The sequence below is a fragment of the Phocoena sinus genome, chromosome 20, assembly GCF_008692025.1.
Source record: "Phocoena sinus isolate mPhoSin1 chromosome 20, mPhoSin1.pri, whole genome shotgun sequence".
Taxonomy (NCBI): Eukaryota; Metazoa; Chordata; class Mammalia; order Artiodactyla; family Phocoenidae; genus Phocoena; species Phocoena sinus.
In genome coordinates this window covers 14,045,293-14,070,252 of record NC_045782.1, presented here as the reverse complement: position 1 = coordinate 14,070,252, position 24,960 = coordinate 14,045,293, and the positions used below count along the sequence as shown (strand labels likewise).

The 24,960-nt window shown below is 57.6% G+C and overlaps 1 protein-coding gene across 5 annotated transcripts in view; it reads left to right on the top strand.

Annotated features, from left to right (window-relative positions):
- Positions 1-24,960, top strand: part of ABR (ABR activator of RhoGEF and GTPase) — a 178,727-nt gene that overhangs the window by 141,655 nt on the left and 12,112 nt on the right. The window contains exon 1 of one of the 5 annotated variants that reach the window (XM_032617587.1): positions 14,208-14,628. The exons of the other annotated variants lie outside the window; for them this stretch is intronic. Coding sequence (XP_032473478.1) covers positions 14,467-14,628 — 162 coding nt within the window. The 5' untranslated portion in view covers positions 14,208-14,466. Of the gene's footprint in view, positions 1-14,207; positions 14,629-24,960 lie in introns of those variants that run through there. 5 annotated transcript variants of the gene reach the window in all.

Below are 24,960 nucleotides of genomic sequence, written 5' to 3'. Positions count from 1 at the left end.
TGTGTTTAAGCTTCGAGGAATGTTAAATGCCTGGGAGTTGATATTAAAAGAAACACAAACCTTCCTGCTGCCAGCTGACCTGGGCCTGTGAGCCTCCGGTTCAGAGACAGCGTCCTCTGGAGGGCTGTGAAGTTTCCCAGCCCTCAACTCCCCAAGGCCCAGGCCTTGTCCTCAGATGTGGAGCTGTCTTGCCCTCCTTCCTGTGGATCAGAGGGCGGGCTGTCCCCACCAGGGGTGTGCCATGCCTTGTAAAGTCCTCTCACCCTGGGACTACCCTCGGAGCCACCCAGGATGACCGGGCTGGGTTGGAGAGACTGCACTGAACCCCACGGAGCCACAGAACGGTGTCTGTTCCCACAGCTCACTCCCATCTTCCCTCCCACCTCGTGTCCAAGGAAGAGAATTGGAACCAGCCTCTGGCACTCGGTCCTGTTCCCCTTCAGCAGGCGCCTAGGATGGAGCTAAAGGTGGCCTCACAGTAGGGGCCGTGTTCAGGGGATGTTCAAGTGGCCTGAAAGAAAGGCAGGGGAAGAAGGCCCACTCCTGTTGCTCCCACTTCTTTCTAAGCCTATCCTCCCTCAGCTCATCTAGAGAACAGCGAGGGATCCCATCTCCTAAGCTCCAGGCATTTGCTCCAAAATGAGTCTCCCTCTCTGGGTTGGCCTCATGTGGCAGTGGGGGCAGGGGCCCTGGAGCGGCAGGCTGGGGGGTGAGGAAGGGGCAGCACTGAGTGACAGACAAATGGCAGTGCTAATCACCAACATGTGTGTCCAGCACTTGTGCTCTTGGAGGCCCGTTCCCAAATGTTCTCGTGTGATCCTTGCAACAGCTCTGTGAGGGAAAGGATGGTCGTATCCACCCCATTTTATAGATGAGGACACTGAGGCCCTGGTGCCTCCGCTGACGGTGAGCAGGGAAGGCCCTGCTCCCTCCTCTGTGCTGTGTCTCCATGGCCCAGGCCTTCATCAGGGAATGCCCCAGCCTGGGTGAAGGGCACTGCCTGGCTAGTGGCCTGGAGAAGGAGCTGGGGTGATTTCCCAGCCCTGCATCCCTCTCCAGCCTTTGGAGTCGTCTTAGCTCCCCGCAAGGGGCGTTTCTGCCTGGTGTACCGGGAAGGAAGCAGAATGAGTGTGCGTGGAAAAGAGTCAGGGAAGGGGGACTTCCTCTGCTTCTGCAGTGTGCCCCTCACGGACTGGCTGCTCTGAGGTGCAGGGGCCTGGCCTCAGGGAATCTACTGCCGGATTGGAAAGACAAGAGTATGGATATATGCCACCCCACTAGAGGCAAGGTGCCAATAACGATGCGGGAGACGGTGGTGATGCTGGGCTGCTGATGGTGGGTGTGGGGGTGGGGGTGGTCACATCAGAGAGCTTTCCGTGAGCCCACAGTGGGCCAATGCTCACAGCTGTTACCCCGGGGGATCTTCACAGTACCCTGCGGGGTAGGAAAGTTATCACAGTTATAAAGATGAGAAAGCTGAGGCATGAAAGGGTTAAGGAACCTGCCCAAGGCCAGGCAGCCAGAGGGTGGGAGAGCCTGGAGTCTCCAGAGCCCCTGCCTTGCCCTCTCCAGGGCAAGCCTCCCACCGTTCCCTGCATAATGAGATGGAAACTTGTGCTGCAGGAATTCAAAGGAGAGATCCTTGTGGGCTGGAGTTAGGGAGGCTTCCAGGAGGAGGCGGAGTGAGGGATTGGAGAGCACTGGGCTTTTTAAATTCCAAAAGCAGTGTTTATATTAGAAAGAGAATTGCAATAATAATAATGAGACTTGAAACACAATCACTGACCGTCCCTACTGCCACTCCTCTGAAACAGCCGTCTTATTTTGTGCCTTTTCCCGTCCTCAGGTATACAGATTTTTATATGGTTTTAATGATGGCGCGTATTTTGTCTTTTTCTTCTATTTTCACGTAGCATTACCATAAACCCCCCTTTTTCTAGGTCTGAACGTAGTCTTTATAATTACCTTTCTTGTTACATTGTCCAAAGTACTTTATAAAAATCATTTACATAATGGTCAGCACATTAACTACCATTTTAAGGCTCCGCTATTCTAGCAAGGTGGGCAGGCTCAGCGGGGTGGGCATTCTGGGGAAGGGCCCACGTGGCCCAGAGCAGGGAGGGAGGCAGGAATGCACAGGGAGTGTCCCAGGAAATTAAGGAGCCCGCCTGCCCTGGGCTGGAGGGGTTGTGAGCAGTGCAAGTAAGAGGGAGGTTGAAGGAATGAACGAAAGAAGGGGGATCGGTAGGGTTATAGCCAGAAGGAATCCTGGAGGGCATTTCATCCAATCCTGTGTTGAGGGGAGAAGGAAACTGAGACCAGAAAGGGTGAGTGACATAGCCACAGTCACACAACTCATTAGTGGTTGAGCAAAGGCTCCGGATTCGGGATCTTGATCCCAGTTTGGTGGTGCTTGGTCAGCTGCTGGTCAAATGAGTGAACGGGGCAGGGGGAGACCTGGATGTCAGCCTGTGACTCTTAGGGGTCAGCCCTTTGTCACTGCAAATTTAGTAGAAGATCCCACCAGCTTGGTGCATTTCTGAGCCCTCCCTTCCCTCCCCAGACCTCCAACTTCTCCATCCAGGCCACCCCCACTGTCTGCTTCCTCCTTGCTGCCCTGCCCCTGCCCAGCCCAGGAACCCCTCAGCCAGGAGGCCCCGCCTTCCTCTGCCTTGGCTCCCTGGCCCTAGGAGACTCCTGTATGTTTGTCCCAGTCTATTTCCAACCATGCTGCTCCAGGCTCCAGATGTGCTGTCCCCAACTGGGACCTGCTCCCTGGCTGATTAGCATATTCCCAGGATCCAGCCCTCGTTGACTGGCTGGGCCAGAGGGGAGAGTTCTCCCTGAGGACTTCACAGCTCAGTTCCTGCCACTGACTTCAGACTAGAGAGGGGTCTGAGACCTGGGATCCCCTTCATGCCCCTGCTCCCCCGCTTCCCAGCTCAGCCACAAGCCCGGGGACGGGCCCCCAACCTTCGGCCCTGTTCCCTCTGGTGGGACACAGCTGCACTTTCTTGTGAGCCTGCTAGGGGTGGTCCCCTGGGCCATAGGAGAGCTCAAGAGCCTGGGGTGAGCTGGGGCAGGGTTCCAGGCCAAGAAGGAAGCTCTAGCTGTCCTAATGCCTGGTGTGGTAACTCCCTCTCACTCCCTCCACCCCATCCCCCTCATTGCAACATTTAGGCCCGTTGGGAGCCTCGCCCTCTGTCCTCTTCCCATCTGGAGCCTGGAGCCTGTGTCTGAAGGGGAAAGGAGGGTGATTTCTTTGACATTCTTGACCTGGCCACTTGGAAGCTTGGAAGTGAGAGGTCAGAGCTATTAGAAATGACACTCAGAGGAGGTCATGAAGGCCAGTCCCCTGCCTTCAGGAGTTGGGTGTGTTCTCAGAGCCCAGATTGGTACGTCTGACAATATCTAGACCTTCTTATTTTTTTGTTCAACTGTGGTAAAATATATATACCATGAAATTTACCATTTTCACGATTTTTAGGTTTACAATTCAGAGGCATTCATTAAGTACATTCACATTGTCGTGCAACCGTCACCACCATCCATCTCCAGAACCTTTGGTCTTCCCAAACGGAACCTCCATACCCATTAAACAGTAACTTTTCCATTCCTCCTCCCCCAGCCCCTAGCAACCAGCATTCTACTTTCTATGAATTTGACGATTTTTTCTGGGTACCTCGTGTGAGTGGAATCCTGCAATACTTATCCTTCTGTGATTAGCTTACTTCACTTAGCCCAGTGTCGTTAAGGTTCATCTATGTCGTATGGCAGCGTGTGTCAGAATTTCCTTCCTTTTTAAGCCTGCATAACATTTTACGTATAGATCACATTTTGTTTATCCATTCATCCACCAATGGACATTTGGGTTGTTTCCGCCTTAGACTTTCTTACTTTTTTTTTTTTGTTTTGTTGTTTTTTTTTACGGTATGCGGGCCTCTCACTGTTGCGGCCTCTCCCGTTGCAGAGCACAGGCTCGGGACGCGCAGGCTCAGCGGCCATGGCTCACGGGCCCAGCCGTTCAGCGGCATGTGGGATCCTCCCAGACTGGGGCATGAACCCGCGTCCCCTGCATCGGCAGGCGGACTCTCAACCACTGCGCCACCAGGGAAGCCCAGACTTTCTTACTTTTAAGTGAGGAGAAGAGCATGGTCTCTGAGGATGGAGATTTCTTAGCCTCCTTCCCTCCCGACCCAGGGTTACCACGCCCCCTCCCCCACCCCTGGTTGCTCATCTCTCTCCAGCTGTAACAGGAGATCAGGCCCCCCAACACCCCCAGGACACAACTGGTCACCACTAGCCTCTTTTTAAGATTTTGTTTTATTTATTTATTTTATTTTTGGCTGAGTTGGGTCTTTGCTGCTGTGCGCGGGCTTTCTCTAGTTGTGGCAAGCGGGGCCTACTCTTCGTTGAGGTGCGTGGGCTTCTCACTGCGGTGGCTTCTCTTGTTGCAGAGCACGGGCTCTAGGCGCACGGGCTTCAGCAGTTGTGGCTCATGGGCTCCAGAGCACAGGCTCAGTAGTTGTAGCACAGAGGCTTAGTTGTTTCACGGCATGTGGGATCTTCCCGGACCAGGGCTTGAACCTGTGTCCCCTGCAATGGCAGGTGGATTCTTAACCACTGCGCCACCAGGGAAGCCCTAGCCTCTTTTTTTTTCAATCTATATATATATATATATATATATATATATATATATATTTTTTTTTTTTTTTTTTTTTTTTTTTTTCGGTACGCGAGCCTCTCACTCCTGCAGCCTCTCCCATTGCGGAGCAACAGACTCCGGACGCACAGGCTCAGTGGCCATGGCTCACGGGCCCAGCCGCTCCGCAGCATGTGGGATCCTCTCGGACAGGGGCACGAACACGTGTCCCCTGCATCGGCAGGCGGACCCTCAACCACTGCGCCACCAGGGAAGCCCCTCAATCAATATTTTTTTATTGAAGTATAGTTGATTTACAATGTGTTACTTTCTGCTATACAGCAAATTGATTCAGTTATACATATATACACATCCTTTTTCTAATATTCTTTTCCATTGTGGTTTATCACAGGATATTGAGTATAGTTCTCCGTGTTATACAGTAGGACCTTGTTGTTTATTCATTCTACATATAAAAGCTTACATCTGTCACCATTAGCCTCTTCTAGTTGAAGAAAACAGCTGCCGCCCGCTGGCTTTCTCTCCCCCAGGTTAGGCATCCCTGTCTCCTTGGCCCTCCTTTCCTAACTTGTTTGTCTTCCCTTCGGTCAGTGGTTTAGATAGATTGAGTGTGGAGTGCAGTTACCCTGACAGTGTAGGAAGAACACTGGGCTGAGGGTGGGAAAATGCATCCAGGTCCCTTGACCTTTGGAGGCCTCAGTTTCTTCATCTATTAAATGGGGACAATTATCCCCACTGTGCCTCTATCACAGGCTTGTTGTGAGGCTCAAAGGATGGAATGTCCCTGAAAGAGCTGGTCAGTGCATATCCACGCTTTCACTAGTTTATTCCCGCATTTCTGTTTGTTGAACTCCCTCTAAGTGGTAGGCACTGTGTGGTGGATGCAAAGAATGAACAGGACCTCCCCATGTAGTGAAGAGAACAGAGGAGAATTGCGACCATTCAGTCAATGTTGAAGGGGCTTTGAGGCCAGACAGATCTGGGCTTCAGTCTAGCTTTCTCCATTCATTAGTTGGGAGAACAGGTTACTTTACCTCTGTGAGCCTCAGTTTCCTCATCTGTAAAATGGGTGGTAAAGAGAACAGAGGGGAAAGTCCGTGAGGCCCTTGGCACAGGACCTGGCACAAGGCCTGTCCTTGTCTAGTGATGACAGCCCTTTGCCCAAGCCGGCAGGTCCAGGTCCACTGTCCTCCGCCTTCCTGCAGGGATTCTGGGTGTAGCTTGTCAAGCAAACCCCCTTCCCAAAGGCTATCACCTGCAAGTGGCCCCTGTGTTTGGGCCTTAGGCTGGCTGAGGCCACGTCTGTTTTCTTATGCTGTTGGAGTCAGACCAGCTTTGATGAACCGACCTCGGAGTGGGCAGGAGGTCAAGGTTGGGGCCTCACGACCTGCCAGCCTGAGGTTTCCTGCTGTGCCCCCACCCTGGGCTGAGCAGCTCTGGGCGCATCCCCCTCAGAGCCGCGTTCAGCTGGCGGCGTGGCGCGGTCAGGCCCAGAGTGAGTGATGAGCTGGGAACAAGGGGTCATTGTCAGCGGGAACTACTTCTGGTTTCAGTTACTCTGCAGGGCATAAGGAAATTCGGAGTGAGTGCAGGTCAGGAGGCTGCTAGGGCAGGAGTCGAGGGCTCCCCCACCCCACGTACCTCCCTCTGGCCCCCGAGGTGTCTGTTGTCCCCGTTTGACTCTGCCCAAGGGTCAAGCATCCCAGCTTTACTGCCCTGGAGCTGGGCTCTGGGGCGTTGGCCTGGTTGACCCAGAACCCCTTCCACTCGGGTTCCTCACAGCTGGGTGCCTGGGTCCCTCCCTGTGTGGAACGACAGGGGACATTACCGGGTGTCCTTAACACCTTCTCCCATGCATCCTTCAGGCCACACTGACCACAGCCAGGCCCTGTCCCCTGAGAGTGGCCGGTTTTGACTCGGGATTGGGGAGAAAACTTGCCTGCAGGGAGGCAGCTAGGCAGCTCCCCGCCCTGGGACACCGCAGTGACCATGCAGGGTGTGGCTTTCCAACCTCTCCCTGGAAGATGGACCCCTCCCCTGCCTTCAGCCTGGGCTGGGTGTGCACGTCCAGGGGAAGCGTCTGCCTCGAGAGGCCGTGTTTTATATCCGTGCTGCCTGCTGCTCTCGGCAGGTCCATGGGGGGCTCTTCCCTTCGCTGCCATCATCACCACTGTGCCAGGCCAGGAGCACATGGACGGGGAGGGACGGGGGCACCGGGACTGTTCCTCTCCCTGCCTCTGACACCACCTCCTCCCAGGGCCCAGGTGACTAGAGCCGTTCACTGTCCAGTGCCTCACCTGCTGTCCCTCTTCAAGGCAGGTCTGGATGGCTCGGTTGTACTTGGAGAGCAGAGTGGGCAGCGGGATGCGGGAGAGCCCGGGGCAGGATCCTACGAGAGGGCCCGCCCTGCTGTCCAAAGGCCTCCCCGCACTTGTAGGACAACCTCTCTCTTCCAGCCCCCGCTCAGCTACCTCCGTCTCCGGGTGTTCCTGATCTGGGGAGCCTGGGCTCCGCCCAGGGGGTTCTGGAGACAGGAAGCATTGGGCAGGAAGCAGACAGAGGCACGGGTCTCCTCTGCCTCCTGCCCTGCGTGGGAATGCCCCCTGCTTACCTGGGAGAAGTGAGAGGCACAGAGAAGCTGATCTGGAGAGGACCTTGGGAACTGATTCCTTCAGGCCCTTAGAACAATCCCGCCTCTCAACAAACCAAAAGAGGGTGCTGTCCCAGCTCTGGGCCCCGGGGGCTCCTAGACTCAGAAGCAGAAGACCCAGGTTTGATCGCAGCTCCACCATCTAACAGCGAGGTGACCTCTCTGTGTGTTCCCTCTCAAACCTGTGCAAGGACCAGATGAGTCCTCGGAGGTAACAGTACCTGGCTTACTGCACGCTCCCAGTAACCGCTCACCTTCCTGCTGGCGGAGGCTGCAACTTCAGCCTCCTAGGATGGCCCTGTCTTTGATTTTATTCAAAACCTTTGAGAAAAGGACTTAGTAGGGGAATTGCCAGGGACTCCCTGAGTGAGGGCTGAGGCTGTACATGAATGCTGATCGGGGGCGCCTCGTGTGGCTCTCCCTCGCTGTGGGCGCTGCACAGCCCACCTCAGCGCCTCACCCAGCCCAGCCTGGCTGTGGCACGAACCGTGGGGGCAGTGGGGGCTCTTGGTGAGGGTCTGACCCCCAGGTGCCACCCGCTCCCCATGGGCTGGCACAGGGAAAGCGAGGCATAGCCCGCTCACACCCTTGGAGGCAAGAGCTGAGCTGCACTGGCTTCAGGCCGGAGGTGACCTAGAAAACACCAACCAGACTGACTCCATGAGATAAGCGTTATCCTATTGTAAGGCCACCGAAGGGAACCCACACCAGCAAAGCAGAGGCCCAGAGTTTTCCCAAAGCAGAGAGAAAAGTAGAGATAAAACATGAGCTTCGGATCCAGGACTCTGACCCAAAAGTTTCCTTAAAAAGCCCCTAATCTCCCGACTTCCACATCTGCCCACCCTGGAGGGGAGCGAGTGCCAATGGCTGTGGTAGAGGAATAGCAGTTCTCATGGGAACTGTCCTCCTTTAAGCCTCTGTCCTTAAAGGAGGACCAGAGGCTTCAGAGTCTGCGGGGCTTGGGGATTACTGGGGCAACCCAAGGAGGTGCCCCCAAGGCAGGGAGTGGTGGACAACGGCAGTGTGAGTGGGTAGGGCCCTGGAACCCCACTTCAGCCAGGGGCCTCTGCTCCCTGTTTCTGCCGTTAGCTGATTGGGGGCAGGGAGACTTTGGCCTAAAGTTTCCTTTAGAAAGAAAGCGGGCTGTATCCTCTGCTTAAAAAAAGTTCACCGCGGACCACTTGTCTGGTCCAAGATCCTGTTTGACAGGTGTGGAAACTAAGCCCAGAGAGAGGGAGTGGCTGCCACAGTGACCAGGCAGGACTCACACCCTGGTTCCGTGGCTCCCAGGAGCTTTCTTCTGTTCATTTGGAGCTCAGAGTGGGTGGAAAAGAGTTGCTTAATATTAGCAAAAGAGAAAAAAAGCATGGAGGCTCAGCGGACCCTGACCTACTTTCAAACCCCCCTGCCTGAGGCTGTTGTGTTTTCAGTCTGCAGCCTGGGAGGCCCCCTGGAGTGCTCAGGCCCCTGGCTGTGCTGGGAGACCCCGGCCATACTGCCTCCATCCTGGGAGCAGGCAAGCGGCCAACGGGGTCTGGGTGTCAGTCTGGCTGTGAGTTCCATCCATGAGTTGTGTGGGAAGGAATGGATGGATGTGTGGTGGGTGTGCTCTACCCACTCCATCCCTGGTGGGTTTTGTTTTAGGTATACAAGATGTTCCCAAAGGCTCAAGTGGATTTTCCACCCTTTTTCCGTGACCAAATATGCTGTGAGAATTACTAGGAGTTGCCAGGGCCCATTAGGACATTAGGACATTAGGATGTGAGCCACATTAGGCAAGCCCTGTGGCTGTCTCAGCCTCTCCTAGAGCCACCAAGCACCCTCGAGACACCAGCCTGGGGTGGCCAGGCAGAGTGGAGGGTGAGGCTATGTGCAGAACAGCCCGTGCTTTGCACTGTCCTATGACTCCAAGGCCAGGCCTTGGGAGACGGGAGGCTCATGGTACACCTTGAGGCTGGGCTGCAGAGCAACTACCTTTGAGTCCTGGCTGCCGCCTGTCCCAACATCCTGGAAGCCGCTCCCCAACTCTCTCTCAGGTGGCCATCTAAAGCTACCAGTAACCACTAATCTACAGAGTTGAGGCTCCAGACCTTAGAGACCTGTAACCCCATGCACAGCTGTTAGCAGGCAGGGCCCAGACCCCGGAGTCCTGGCCTGGATGCCTGAAAGAGTCCCCAGCTGGTGGCACTTATCTCCTTGGATGGTGGGTCAGCGGTGGGTTGGCTAGGGCTCGGTTTGGAGTTTCACAGCTCCAAGTGAGCTGTGACCTGTTCAGGGTCCTCCCCACCTGGCATGTGGTGGCTATCTAGTCAGTGATGAATGAATGGGTAAATGAGCGGAAAAGTAGCTTCTAGGCTCAGCTCTGCCATTGGCTACTCAGTGACTTTGAGCAAAGTGTTCCTGTCCCCAGGCCTAATGCAGGCCTGGGACATAGCAGATGCCCAAAAAGTGTGGATGGAAAAACATAAACGGGTCTCACTTTCTCATTCTCTGAAGATCTCTGCCCTTCCGATCCACAGTTTGGGTTAGGATCGGTACAGAACAAGGTGAGAACACACGTTAGGAATGCAGGGACCCCAGGGCCATTCATTTTAAAGGGACTCTCCCGCCCCCCTTTCTCACAGTTTCCCTGCGATGTGCCACCCTCCCTGCCAACTCGTACACCCTCTGCGTGGGCCCCGGGCTCCCGTGCACTGCCCGCCCTGCTGGTTCTCTCCTGGGCTGGACTCTGGTGCCTGTCTCTGGGCAGGAACCACCATGGGCTTCCTTTCTGCAGCCCTCCCAGCCTCACACGCCACCTGCTCTCCACCCACACCCTGCCTCCCAGCTCTGCTCCCCTGGGGCTGAAGGGAGCACACCTGGCTGACCCCGGACCACACCCCTCTCGGTCCTCCTCAGCGCCATCCCAGCCTCCTCTCCAGCTCCTGCTCCTGCACCCAGCCTCCCCGGGTGGCCCTTTGGGGCTCTCCCCTCCCCCTCACCCCCAGGCTGTCCTCGCCGGGGTGCCTGTGGCCTTGGTCTAGCTGGCTGCTCAGAAACCCCCTTTCCTGCCTTCAAGTCACTTGGCTGGAGGATAGGGGCAGGGAATCGGGGTCCCAGTCTGGGCTGAAGGAAAGATGAAAGTCGTTGCAGTGGGGAAAAGGAGGTCACTCCAGAGAAGTAGCAGCAGCATCCCAGGGTTCTGAGAAAGAAACTTCCTCCTGGTGTTCACAGGCTGGAGGATTCGCCTGGAAGCCGTCCCCATCCCCAGCTGTCACCGCACAGCACTGGTGGCAGTCCCTGCCTCTCCTGCCCACACAGCTCAGGCTACATATATTCCCTGTTGACCTTTTTTTTTCTTCCGTGATGCCTCTGCTGATCCCTTTAGCCTGATTTTGCCTCAGTCATAGCTGTGCTGGATGGCCGGTCCCAGCCACCCCAGGTAGATACCCCTCCCTCGGTGTAACCTAGGGTCCTGCCCCGCACCTCCCTGGGGACGGCCCCTCTCACTCCTTTGGCAGAGAGCCTGGGGAGGGGGTGAGGGAGGATGGGACAGTCTACTAGGAATGTTTTTAATTCCAAAGGCAGCGACATCTGTTCACGTGGGCCTTCCCACCCCGGCTCTGTTTATCCAGACAGGGGGCCTTTGCTCATCCTCAGAGGCCGGTTCTGCCAGGATGGACAGAGCGGAAAGGGGTGCCGTCACTTCCAGGGTGGCCGGGACAGCCTGAGCCTAGCCCACCCAGCGAAGCTGAGGAAGGGTCTGTGGGGGGCTGGAGGGAGCAGAACTCAGACGGCTGCTTTTGAGGAACTTGCTAGGATCATTTGTCTTGCCCAACCCCCCCCTGCTGCAGCCTGCTCCTAGACCATTGCTTCCAGGAAGCAGTGAGTCAGGCTTGGGGAAGAGGAGGCAAATCTGTGCTGTCCCTAGAGAGAACCCCCAGCCCACAGGGAGGAAGGAAAGATGAGCATCTCAAGGGAAGAGCCTCCCAACAGCTATCCATCTGCTAAGGCGCTTATGTCACCATGGAGACCAGTTGGCCATCTTTCATCCAATCAGAGCTTGCTTTACCCAGACAAGTGTTGAGCCTGGGGTTCCTAAGACAGAGAAGTATAAAGCTTTGGGAAGAGGATCTGCACTGCCCCCCTTCTCCCGCACACCTGGCGGGGGACGCACCTTACTCAGCATCCCCCCAACTGCATCCTGTGGCATGTGACCCAGATAGAGGACAGAGAACCTTAGAAAGCCAGTGAGGGGCCAGTTCTGAAGTTAACAGTTGGCAGTGCCCAGCGCGGACCACGTGTCTACAGCAGGTGAACGTGGTTAGCAATTATAATGGCACCTTGCCGGCCAGCTACACAACCAGCACTTGCCCATTAGCTGAGGGATGCAGAGCAAAGCCAGGGAGGGTGATCCTTTTTTCTCTTCTGGCCCACGCCAACCCCTCCTCCAGGAAGCCTTCCCTGATTCTCTCTGGCTAGAATTTTCCTCTCCTTTCTCTCAGCTTTCGTGGCACACTTGATCTGTGCTGTTCTTGCGGCATAAGACTGGGTTTCTCGAGGGCAAAAATGATGCTTTGTCCATCTGGGTGTGACGTGTGGTAGGTGCACGATTGGTAAATGCCAGGTGCATGAATGCCTTTCTGCCTCCTGTTAAGAGGTGTTTAAGCCTTTGTCTCCTCTCTCTTGGGTTGGCAGCTTTGTCAAGCACAGCCTTTTGATTCATCTTTGTGATTCCGCAGCCCCTATCCAGGGTTGGGCACATAGCCAGGCCCTCAATCAGTACCTCTTGAATGAAATCACTGGGATGAAGAGGTGAAGACCACAGGAATGGGTGAACCTTTGGAGGAGGTGGGTTTTGTGCAGCTGGTGGGGGCAGCTGCTGGCCCCTCATGGGGCTGGAGGGAGATTCTCTTCAGAGGTGGCCCCCAGGTGCCCTGGGAGAGCAGGTCAGGGGTGGGTCAAGAAGGGTGGCTCAGGCCCCGGCTGGGCAGGGGACACAGGCACGTCCCTGCCTTGGTGGGTCTCTTCCCCTCCCGCTCAGGGGTTACTGGGAAAACGGTTGTGGCTCTGCCCTGCTTAGCTGCACTGGCTTTGGGCAACTTTAGCTCAGGTAGCAGGAGGCTCTGTGAAGCCTTGGCGGCCCAGCCCTGTCTGCACTGTGCAGAAGCATGTGTGGAGCATGGAGCCCTAGAAGAGATGGGGCTGGCCCAGCCACCCTGCAGGGACCACCAGAGTCCAGCAGAGTTCCAGGACTCCATGCTCACCTCCAGGCAGAAGGCAGCACAGACCCTGCCACACTGGGCTATCACAGTGGTGAGGGCCTAGCCAGACCTCTGTTCGTGGCCTGGCCCAGGCTGGTCTGGGCAAGTGGCTTAGCTTCTCTGTACCCTTAGTTTCCTCAAATGGAAAAATGGGGATGTGAGGACATATTTCCTCAGGTTGGGGGAGCAGTGAGTGAGGTACTCCAAGTGGAGGGTTAGCGTGGTGCCTGTCGCATAGTAAGCTCGGTGAAGGGCGTCTCCTGTCATGATCAAGGCTTGGCTCCCTCTGTGGTGAAGCCACCCCTTTCTGCAAAAGCACCGCGGGCTCTGATGATAAACCCCAAGACGTGTGCGCTAGTTGAGATTCAGCAGGTGCATTCCAGATGCCAGGGGCCGCTTCTGGGCCCCGACCCACCTGCCCTGGTGGCCTGACCCACCTCTTTTCCCCGAATCCAGAGAACCAGCCACACTTCAGTGGCTGTGAGCGCCAGGGCCTTTGGAGGAGACCTGTCACTAGCCAGCTGCAGTTCCGTGACCTCAGGCGAGAACTTCATCTCCCTGAGCCCCAGTCCTCACAACTCTAGACAATACCACCAACGGCACAGAAGTCGTGAGGCTTCAACGCCAGCAGATATCTGAACGCCCTTTGCATGGGACCCGGCTCACGGTTGGCACTGCGAAAATACTGGTTTCCTCCCTCCCCCCGTGCCAAGCTCTACAGGGTGGGATGCCTGGACGCCTCTGGGGTGTGTGGACCCTAATCATCTGGGGTTCAGGCCTTTCTCTGTTCTCCAGACACCGGACACTGAGTTGTTACCTTGTGAAATGAACATTCATCAACTTGAGAGTCAAGAACAAGTTCTTAGTTCTCTATCCCAAGGCACCCAGCACAGAGTGGCTTTTATTGCCATTCTGTCAGTGGACGTGCTCTGCCCCCAGCAGCACAGCCCTTTTTTTGGCTTTTCTGGTGAAGGGCACCAGCGATGGTTAGAAGTGGCCCGTGAGAGGAGCACCTCTTGCTGGGCATCTGTAACCCGTGTCGTCCTTGGATTTTTTTGCTCATGTCCCCAGAGAAGGTCCATAGTAGCTGATTCCCTCTGGGGCTGCTAAAGCCCAGGAGGTTGCCCAGCTAGGGATCTTCTTTATTCTTTACACAGGAGTCCACGCGGGTCGGGCCCTGTCACTGAGTTGGCATTGAGGGAGGCATCTGGGGCAGGAGTAGAACCCCGGGGCAGGACTGGTCCTCTGCCCGGGACAAGGGCAGCTGGTGATGGCTCCTGGCCCTGAGCCCTGGGCTCTGCAGACCCCCTCTGGCTTCCCCCAGCCTCCCGCAGACACCCCAGCCGCGAGGCGCCGCCTGGTGGGGAAGGGGTTAACCAGGGCTCGAGAGAGGAGGGCCTGGCTGGATGTGCTGCTTGTCAAACTTACTTTAGGAGGGGCTGGAGGGAGGGCTGAAGAATGGGTGTGGAGGACGCCCAGCCTGCCAAGAGTTAAAACCGGGAGGTTGGGTGTTTTGGAGGGGGCAGCCTCCCGCGCCTCTTTTGAGTCACTTCCTCCGCTGGGGGGGGCTGGGGGCGGGGCTCCCTGGCAGCCTCGGGCGCTGTGCCGCGCGCTCGGGGCTGGCCTCCCGCTAGCCTGGCCGGGACCAGCGAGCCTGTTGCTGCTCCAGCGGTGTCTCTGGGGAGGGAGGACGCAGAGGGAGGAGAAAGCGGAGCCCCGCACCATGCGCTTCCCTGCCCGGCTCGAGTAACAGTCCCGGCGGCTGGCTGAGGCTGCGCCCGCTCCCACCCTCCCTCCAGTGGCTCCGGAGCCCCGGCGGCCCGCGCCTCCCCGCCTCCCCGTCCCCGGAGCTGAGCTGGCCCCGCAGGCAGGCTCGCCCCGTCGGGTCGGGCTTTGCCGCTGCCGCCGGCATGACAGACGTCCTGCCTCAGCCCGACTGCAGCTTGAAGGCGGTGTGCGAGCCCCTGGAGCGCTGCTGCCTGGACCCGCTGGAGGAGCCGGGGAGCAAGCGGCCGCCCAACACCGGCGCGCGGCTCTGGGGCCGCGTGCGCAGCAAGCTTCTCCGCCAAAAGGTGCCCAAGGGGCTGGAGCGGGTCGGCGGGGGTGGATGAGAAGGACTGAGGTGGGCGGGGAGCCTGCTGGGGCTCTGGGCAGCCCCTTCTCGGAGCTCACTGCGCCTCCTACCTGACTGAGGGACCCTGGGACAGAGGCTGGGGTAAGCTGTGGTGGGCTCTAAGTGGCCTTAACGTGATGGTTAACGCTGTTGCTACCCCAGCCTCCGAGCCCTGCTCTCTCTACCTCTGTCCCTGTCTCAGGAAGAGGGGGGCTGTCTCCTGTGGGAGAGGACTGCCTGCCTCCTTTCTTTGCCTCTGCGGGTAGAAATATGAACAGATGGGGCGAGGGGCTCCTGGGTCTCAGTTTCCCCTACAGCGCCCAGCCCAGGCCCGACCCCCTGCGTCCAGTGGCCGCCCCTTCTGCAGAGGGGCACCGGCGGAAGCACCTCAGTACCACCGGCCGTGTGAGGTTTCTTTGGGGTTGTGGGGAGCTGGCGGTGCTGCCGGGTCTGGGGGCTACAGGCTGCCTCTTCAGGGACCACCCAGAGACCTGCTGGCCCAGTGCTAGTCAGGCACCAGGCAACTCAGTCAGCGTGCCAGGGGTTTCCTGACCCAGCAGGCAGCTCAGACCAAGCTGAGCCAGGGCAGACTGCCCATCCTGCCTGCCGCCCCAGACCTGGGCGGGGATGAAAGTCTGAGATAGAAGCTGACTGTCCTGCAGCTGGGCAGGCTGCCGCAGGGCTGGCTTTGGGCCCTGGCATTGGGCGTCTGAGGAAGAGCCAGGCCATCGCCTAGCACACAGCGAGCGCTTGATAACCGTAGACCAGATTAACCACCTAAGCAAATGTCGCAGGGTGCCTGTCCCGGCTGGCCAGGGCCATGCCTGTCCTTCCAGGTGGTGATAACAGAGGCGTGGCTAGTCTGTGTTGCTGGTGGGGATTTACAAGCCCGCCCGAGGGGGGTCCCTCCGCGCAGGTCCTCACTGCCAGCCAGCATAGAGGCTCCTGGCACCTGCAAGAGGATGTGATCTGGGGCCCGTTGGCTCCTTATCTACTTTCATCTTCTTCCAACGGGGCATACGTGACCTCCCAGCGGGGACATCAGTCCTGGAAAGTGCTGGGCAGGGCAGCAACTTGAGCTGTCCTGCATTGGCCCCTGTGTCACCTTCAGCCTCTCTAGGGACGAGGCTAGCAGAGCCCTGCTGGCCTCAGCTGCTACCAGAGCCCCTCCGTGCTGAGGCAGCTGTCTGTGCCCGGCAGCCCGGAGCCATCCCCCGCCTGTACCCCCTTCCCAACCCCTGCTGAGGCCAGCAGACACCAGCCCAAAGCTCATTGTCCATTTCCAGACCCAGAGGTTGGCGAGAAAGTGACCCAGCAGGTTCCTGGCCCAGTCCCAGCCAAACAGAGTCCTTCCGGTTTACCTGCCCCTTGGCTGGGGTTGGGGGGTGGCAGGTAGGGGGCAGTTTCTCAACCTTGAAACTCCAGACTTTCAGTTCTTTTCCCTGGGCATTAGTGACTAGCAAAACCAAGAAGCCGCTTCAGGAATCCTTTAGCCAGCTTCACCTCTGGTGGCATCTGACACTTCTGTGTCTGATGGTGCCCTCTGGGCAAGAGCGGCGGGCCAGCCAGGCTCTGGGCTGCTGAGCTGACTGGCATCAATGCAACTGCAGGGTGGCTGTGGCGCTGGGATGCTCTGTGCGGCGGGTGATTCAGTCCTCTAGCTCCTGCTGTGTGACAAAGTATGTTGGTGTCACAGACACAAGGGTCTGTACCGTGGGTGACAGAGGGACATTCATTCACCCTGCTGTACCTGCCTTGCTGTGCCCGGGGTTGGTGGGTGAGCAGGCAGGCTTGTGGAGCCGGACCCGCTGCCCACCTCCCTTCTTTTCCCAGCTGCATTAACCTATTTTTTTTCAGTGCAGCAGGCTCACTGCCAGACGAGGGGGCTGGGATCAGGCAGCAGCTTAGGTGGGTGGGGGAAGGGTGCCAGGTACTGCCCAGCCTGACAGGAGGGGTCACCTCATTAACTCCTCATGTAACTTTGCCACAAGGATGTGATGCTGTGGATGCCTGAGACACCTGTGGCCCTCCTGCTGCCACTTAACTAAAGATTCATGAAGCCTGGAGGGGGGCGTATGTGAGTCATCTGGGGACCCCGTGCTGGGGCTGAAGAATCTGTTTGAATGGAGAAAGCCCAGTGTTAGCCTGTGGAGCCTCTGGCCCCAGGAGTCTGCGCTCGCTGGAAGAGGGGCGGTAGGGACCACTCACAGACTCTCCTTTGGGTCCGCAGTGGGGAGCTCTGTTTGGGGTTGTGCTTGTCCCCGAGGAGAGTCCTGGGGCTGAAGCCTCACTCCAGACTCTGACTTGGCAGTCGGCTTGTTGTGCAAGCGTTGAGCAGAGGAGACACGTGGCATTTGAGTTTGTGGGTTCTGCCAGTGCTCTCGGCGTTTAACTTCACATTTCTGCTTTCCTTTTCCTTTTTTTTTTGGCTTTAAATCACACTCAAGACCAGGCTCCGTGCCTGGTCTTCCTCCCATCCTGCCTGTTTCTAGATCCTTAGGTTGCACTTGGGAGGGAGAAGGACTGAATGAGGAATCCCATCCCTACCCCACAGAGTGTCCAAAGGTTTTAATGGGGTCACGTGGGAGCCAGAGAGGCTAGGAGTGCCCCAGGGAAGCAGCGGCCAGGCCAGAAGTTTTTGTCTCGGGGGTGGGGAGAGACAGGAATCCATGCCCCTACTGTTGCCCTGCAGCCAAGGTGAAGACGTCCAGACCCAGACCAGGCCAGATACTGGCTGGAGGTAGGGACTCAGGCTGAACTGGCAGGGACTCAGGCTGAACTGGCAGGGTCCAGGGGAGTGGGGGAGAGTTGAGGATGGTTCCTGATGACCTTGCCTCTACTTCGAGGGGTTGCCACATGGGTCTGGGAATTCCCCACCACCAAAGAGCTTCTCTCAGGAAACCAGAGGCCAGCAAGGTGAATTGAGATGTTTCCTGCTGAGCTCCAGGACGAGTCCACCTCCTCTGAGGTGGGGTTTGCTCCCCTCTACTTCTAGGGAAGGTCAGAGGTGCAACCCAAAGAAAGACAGGATGGGGAGCCCTCTTTGGGCCACTCGTCTGGGGAACCTAGGGTTCAGGAGGGTCCCTCTCTTTGTCATCTTGATTGCAACTGCAGGACAGCTCCAGACCCCTTCCAGAGTCTGTAATATAACCTGACAGTTTCCTAACGGGTAGCATCAGGTATGCACACCATGTGCATGTCCCCAGGGCTCAGTCGGCCATTCACTGGCTGTTCCAGGCATTGAGGGTAGAAGGGTGCTGGGGTATAGAGGGATGTCTTGGGCTCATTTACTTTCACTTCATCACCTGGCTCTGGGCATCGAGAAAGATCTTGAAACCTTATTAGACACCAATAGATACCTCTCCTGCCCCGGCTGCCCACCTCTCTCCCCTACCCCCTTTCTCCCACCCTGCCCCCCTCCACCTTATTTACCGGAGGGAAGGGGCCTGCATCCTGTCTTCACCATTCACATGCCCATTCACACCCCTAGAGCGATCCCTCAGCTGTCGGAAGCGGCCAGTAGTGCCTCTCCGCGGGGCTGGAGACCCCTGCGGCCAGCCATTTCCTCCCTGGCCTCTGTGTGGGCCAGGACTGTGACCAGGCTGGCTGGCTGGGGGCTTGGAAGGGGGAGTAGTGAGACCTCCCTGCCTCCCTGCAGCCAGCATACATATTCCCTAGAGGGAGAGGATCTTACTCCTGGAGCCACACGGGTGGCCTCCTGACCCCCCCTGCTCCCACTTCTCCACTAAGCTGGCTTCCAAGAGGCCTGTTTGATTCCACAGAGCAGGAGTCCTCGACTCTGAGAATCTGATGACAGTTATGGAGCTCCACCCAGCCCCAGAGCCACGCATATGCACAAACTGTGTGCTGTTTCAGAGAGGGTCACGGATCCCCAGGTAGGAACCCGTGCTCTGAGTGCACTTGGCAAGCTGCTGTTTCTTGGCGCCTGGGGAGGTTAGAAGGGGCATCGGCCCTCTCCAGCATCTCTGTGGTCCACAGGTGGCTTGGCCAGGCAGCCATGCTGGGCTTGGTGCCCCAGCTTTTGGTTGGCCTTGGACCAGGGAGAGCTGAGCCTGCCAGTTCTGCCCAAGCCCAGTGGTGCAGGACTCTCCAGAGGCCGTGAAGGCCCAGGAGGGCAGACGTTTTGGAAAGAGCCCAGCAACTTCTGCAGGTGCCGGTGTGGGGGAGTTACCAGGCGCTGGTCAGGGCGCCCAAGTCTGGAAAGGCCCAGCCCTCTGCTGAGTGGCCTTGCTGGATGCCCGGATTGTCAGGAGCTGGTCCGCAGGTGCTATTTTGGCTCCCTTTTCCCCGTCACATCGTGCTAGGAGTTGGAAAGATGTTCGTGTTCTGACAGCTCCCTTGCACCCAAAGGAACACACATCCCCGTGCCTGGAACTTGCCTGCGCAGTCCCCGGGAGAAAGCCAGAGTCAGTCCTGGATCCCAGTGAGGCTTAGACTAAGGCCGCATTGTCCTTGGTCCCCCAAGGTGGGCCTAGAGAGGTGGGAAGTGACTTTGGGAGCTGCCGGTGGGAGTCTGCTGCAGAGAGGCTGGGAGGGCCCTGTAGCCCCACGGTGATTTCACCAATTCTGCTTTGGTTGAGAGAGAGTGGAACTCATGCCTGAGCCAGAAGGTGGAACCGTCTTTCTCCTGGACAGTGACCCCAGCCAGGGTGGGTGCCTCAGATGGGCACAGCCAGAGCAGCGACAGCCACAGCTCCCCTTCCCATCAGACACCTGAATGTCCCCTCTGTGCTCTGGCCTCCTACTTGGAGCGCCCCGCCTCCTCTCAGGCTGGTGTAGCCTAGGAGGCCAGAGAAGGAAGGGCACTGGGCTGGTAGGAGTCAAGAGGCCTCGTTTTTCTAATCCTGAGTCTACGGTCTTAACTTGCTGTGTGACCTTGGGCAGATCGCTTCACCTCTCTGGTTCTCTGGCATCAGTATAATGAAGGAGCCGAACAGGATGATCTCCTAGATCCAGTTCATATGATGATTTTGGCCACGTCTCAAGATTCCTACGCCTAAGCCTTAAACTCTCAACATGCTGGGAAAGTCTGGGTGGAAGAGGTCACAGGGCTGCCCCTGGGCCACGGCCAGCCATTCACTGAGCACGGGAGGAGAGAGGCGAGCAGGAATGTGGGGCTTCTCGACCCCTGTCCCGAACAAAGGGCGTTGCTTTCTCCAGCCTGCATAGCCCAGTTTGTTCATTTGGTCTCTGAATATATTGATGGCGCACCTTCATGTGCTGGGCACTCCAGAGGCAGCCCAGGCAGAGGCCGTGCCCTCAGGGAACTTGCTGTCCATAGGAGAGTCCGGCAATAAATGAGATCATTTTATGCTGCACAAGTACTGCAGGAAGATAAAATTGGGTAGCAGATTAGATAATAAAGCAGAGGGGAGAGGCCTTGCTTGAAGAGATAATTCTGAACTAAGATTTCAATGACAAAAAGAATTCTTGAAAGATCCGGGGACAATGCCTTCCAGGCAGAGGTGAAAACCCCGCAGCCTGGGAAGACCGTGGTGGGTTCAGAGGCTGTGTGGAGCATAGGAAGTGACCTCGGACAGAGCGGGCAGCAGCCTTGCAGGCCTTGACGAGGAGATGGGCTTTTAATCTGAGTGCAGCAGGAAGCCACTGGGGAGTTTAAGCCCAGTTTTAGTGATGCTGACATGTTTTGATCCGGTGCTGAGTACCAGGCATCATTCTTAGCTCATTCTGTGAGTTAGGTGATAACCCACGAGGTGCTGTTAGGCTCAGAGAGTGACACGATGAGGTCCCACCGAGCGGCTTAGTGCAGGAAGTGCTTTTAGCCATCATGCCCCCCTGCCAAGGAGGAGGCCCAGGGCCCACTCGGGTTTGCGGCTATCTCTTGGTTGTCTGGGTGGTCGTGGGGCCCCACTGGGGTCAAGGCTGTGTGCCCTCGATGGGGAGCTTCCGGGGGTGTAGAACCCAGCCTAGCAAGCAGTGCACAGAAATGGGCCCGCACGTGGGGCCTGGGAAGAGCCCACCAAGAGGCCCCTCAGAGCGGGTACAGGCAGTGGGTTTGCCGAGCTGCATTCTCACCAGCAGGCTCTGCGCCCAGATGATGTTCCTGGCCTGGGCAGGGAACATGAATTCAGCTTCAGAGAAGGACTTTCATAATTCTTACCAAACCGCTCTAAGTCTGGAGGGAGGCCGCTGAGCCCATGGCAGTCCTAAAGGCCCTTGGCCTTTCTTTCCGTGGCAGCAGCATGAGACTTCCCGGTCATACCTGGGGGAGCCCCTCGCTTGGGACTTTGACCTCTAAGGTGGCCCCTTCCCTTTGGGGACAGGGCTGCTGGGGGCTGCCCCTGTGTTGCTTTAGCCCCGACCAGGCCCTTTCCCGAGAGTGACCCTGTGCTCGTCAGCTGGTGGCCCTGAGCTGGGCGGGACAGCTTGCTGGCTGTTGGTTTGAGGCCTGGCTCTGGGGTGAAGTCTCCAGGCCGGGCAGGCAGTGGAGGGCAAGCCAACTCTGGGGAAGACGGGTCCCCGGGGCTCGGGGCAAGACGGGCCCTCTCCGAGTTCTGTCTGCAGCTGTGCCGGCCTGAGGGCTAAAAGCCTGGCGGCACAGAGGAGGCTGAGCCCTGGAATGCAGGGCGCTGGGGGGGGCAGGTCACAGTGGGTTCTACAGGGCTAACCTGGCTTCAATAAATGCCTCATTCAGAGCTGCTAAACCCTTCCCATACGTGGGCCTCAGGGAACTGCACAGTTCCGGGGGGCAGGGGAGGCAAGCGGAGGCGAAGTGGCCTCATCCCGGTGCCTGGAAGGACAGTGTGCACAGGCCTTCCGTGTGGCTGTCCTGGAGAGGGTGCCCGACCCTGCAGGGCCAGGGCTGCAGGGACAGAGCTTGCTTGACCTTATGGTGGGGGGGCCCCTGGGAAAATGGGCTCAGTTTACTAAGGCTGACCTTGGTCTCCCCTAAACCAGCTGCTGAGCTAGAAGCCAGGATACAGGCCCCAGCGCCCCCTCCCGCTCCGCCCTGCCTCTCTTGAGTTTCTCTCAAGCGGCCACGTTGATGGAACCCTCCAGTACCCTTCCCGGGGCAGGGGGAGGGGAGGCAGGCTCTTGGCAGTGCCCTGTTTGTTCCCCCAGTTGCCAGCCCTACCGTGCCTCTCACGCCTGTGGTCTGCCCCAATGACAGGCTGGCTTTGGTGTCCCAAGGGGACCAGCCCAGAGCATGTGCACGCACTTGGGGGAGGGCAGGAGAAGGCCGGCCGGGGCCGCCACCGTGGCCACTGACCTGGGAGCCACAGGAAATGTCCCCCCGTCAGACAAAACACCCGGCTCAGGGCCTGGTCTCCACGGCCCAGCGCTCAGCCTCCGGCCGGGTCCCCAAAACACAGCCACACCTCTGCCTTCTGTTCGGTGTCCTGTTCACCTGTGAGGGTGACAACTTCAGCTATACTATGGTTTACTGCACTTAGTTTTCATCAGCCCAGAACAACTCTGGGCTTCGAGTGAAGTCCATGCCACCAACCCAGGACAGGCCCAGGATGCCAGGCCCCAGGCCCAGAGGGCAGAGGGTAGAGCAGTGCTCAACGAAAGAAAGAGTGGGGCCGGGCCCGAGAGGGACAGGAGGTCAGGGGTTGTGCACGAGGAGGCGGGCTTCCTCAGGGCCTGTGCTGTGGAAATGACAGTGTGAGGTTTTGAGGGAAGAGGCTCAGCGCCAAGGGGCCACAGGGCGGGAAAGTGGGGTCTGGGAGCCCTTGGGAGCCCAGATGAATACTGTTCTCACGGGTCCCTGTCACCCGCAAGCCCCCGTGTTACCTCCCAAAGTAACTGTGCCGCTGCTCTGTGTTCTGTGCTGGGACTGTAGCTGCCGGTTGTGACAGGTTATCCCACACTGACCCCTCCTTGTGGATTGAGCCCCCGTGAGGGCCCGCAGGGAGGGGTGAGCTGCGTGGCGGAGGGAGTGTGGGATTGGGGGGAGGACTGTGCCCACCTTCCAAAGGACTCTGTCACCTACTAGGGGGAGCAGGAAGGGGGCCCCCAAACTCGCTGGTGCCTCTGAAATCCCAAGCACTAGGAAGTAGCCGTGAACAGCTCTGGAGCCAGAGAGAACATTAGGGTCTCCTGCCCCAGGCTGGGGAGAAACGGGTGGGAGGAAGGGCTTAGACCCCTCAGAAGAGACTCCTGAGGACATTCCTGAAACGAAGGCCGCACCCACCACCTGGGGGGTGTTTGGGTGCACATAGAGCATCCTCCCCTGGCCTCAGGGCCTCAAATCCTCTCAGCCCCCTGCAAGGCTGGGGAGCCCATTTCCAGTCCTAAACGTGAGGCTGCTGAGGCCCAGGAACGTGAGGCAGCATCCCAGCCACCTGCCAGATTCTCTCTCAGACTCTGTGGACTCCTTGCCTGGGATGCAGGATTCCCAGCGGGGGCCCAGGATGTTGTTGCAGGGGACCTGGGGGGTTCTCTGGGGGACATCAGTCCCAGAGGGCAGCGGCTTCTCCACAGGAGAGGTCTGAATGTGCAGCCATGACCTGACCAGGTCTAAATGCAAAGGCAAAAAGGACATAATCGAGCTGCTCCCAGAGGCTGTGTTCAACCACTCGTTTATAACTTTCTCCGGGATGTTCTATGGCCTGCTTCTGTCTCCTGCCTGTGCTCCTTGCGGGGAGCCCCACTGCATTTTTGTTACCTGTGTGGTGAAGGAGGGGCCCCTCTTGGGGGGTTTCCCCAGCCTGGCCCTTCGCAGCCCCATCTGTGTCACTACCTCAGGTGATCTGGTATCCCCCTGGTACCTGGTCCCCAGGCGGGGGGGGCACAGCACCTATCGGCTGGGACTGGAGGGTGAGCGGTCAGGTGTTCCTGTCCACTGACATCCAGGGAGCTGGTTCCTCCACCCCCAGTGCTAATCTAATCAGGAAATAGCAAAGTCCACATTTCCCAGGGGTTATAAATAACCACAGCAATTCAGACAGCATTATTTCTCTGGAAAATGTGCCATGTCCCTCTCTACTCTGCACCCTCCCTTCTCTGTATTTAAATGACATCCTGAAATAGACTTGGTTTCTGGAGGCTGCTGGCCTCCTGGGAGACAGGGCTTCATTGTCAGGGCACCGAGGGGCTGGGCAGGCCTCCCCACGTGGGTGGCAGGGCCGCACCTGCAGACGGGATTTGGAACAGGGCGGTGGCAGGACTCACAGTAAAACACGACAGTGCCACCTTACCCAGACCTGGCCTCAGATAGGCTGAAACAAGAGCAAACTGTGCAGGGGACGGGGTCTTAGCGTGGCAGGGAGGCAGAGGGGAACTGAAGGTTCCTGAGGCCTGGAGTTACCTGGGAAGGCTTTCTGGAAGAAGCAGGGCTGGGATTAGGCCTTAGCATCAGGGCTTGCTAAGGCCCTGTCTCAGATGTTCCCAGGAAAATGTAGGGTTGCTACTTGGCAGCTGGAATAGAAGTGATGGGGAGGGAAGGAATGAAAGAATTGTACTGGGGTTGGCCTGCCAGCACCCAGGTCAGCCTGTGGTGGCAGACCGTGGAGGGCCGATGTCTCCTTTCTAGATAAATAATGATCACAGCAGCTGCCTTGCCAAGAGGCAAGGGTGCCAGGCTAGGTGCAGTACACCTAGCTGGGCTGGGTAGGATCTTGCAGGCTTAGCTGGGGCGAGTCAGGGATACTTGATTTTGTTCCCCAGCTCTCACTTCCTAGACGTGTAGCACTGGGCAAACTCCTCATTCTCTTTAAGGTTTGGTGTCTCATCTGTAGAAGGGGAGCACCTAGAAAGGCTTAAACCTCATGGGCTTGTTATGGTGATTGATTGAGATGCTGTATGTCAGGGGTTTGTCACAGAGCCAGACTTACAGGAAATGGCTCACAACACATCAGTCGCTGTTACTATTTCCCATAGCAACACTCTGAGGCAGGTATGGACACCCCTGTAGGGAAATTGAGGCTCCGGGAGGTTAAGTGACTTACCCACATTCACACAGTTGAGTGGAAGAGTGAACATTTGGACCCAGGTCGGTCTGACTCTCATTCCCTGCACTTTCCCCACTTGGGCTATGTCCACATACCACTCAAGGACCCAGGGAGGGACCACTGGCTCCGTCCACAGCAGCTGCCAGGAGGTGCCAGGTCGTGGGAGGCTAGGGCAGGGGAGGGGCACTAGGGGCCAGGACCACAGAATTGGCCCGAGGCTTACGCTGATGACTGGAGAGAGCTGCATTAGAAGCAGGTGGTCATTCCAGAATGTGTGTCCCAAGGGTAGTATCTGCCCCAGTTGACGAAGAGCAGTGGAGATCTCTCTACTCCAGGTGGCCACTGCTCGAGGT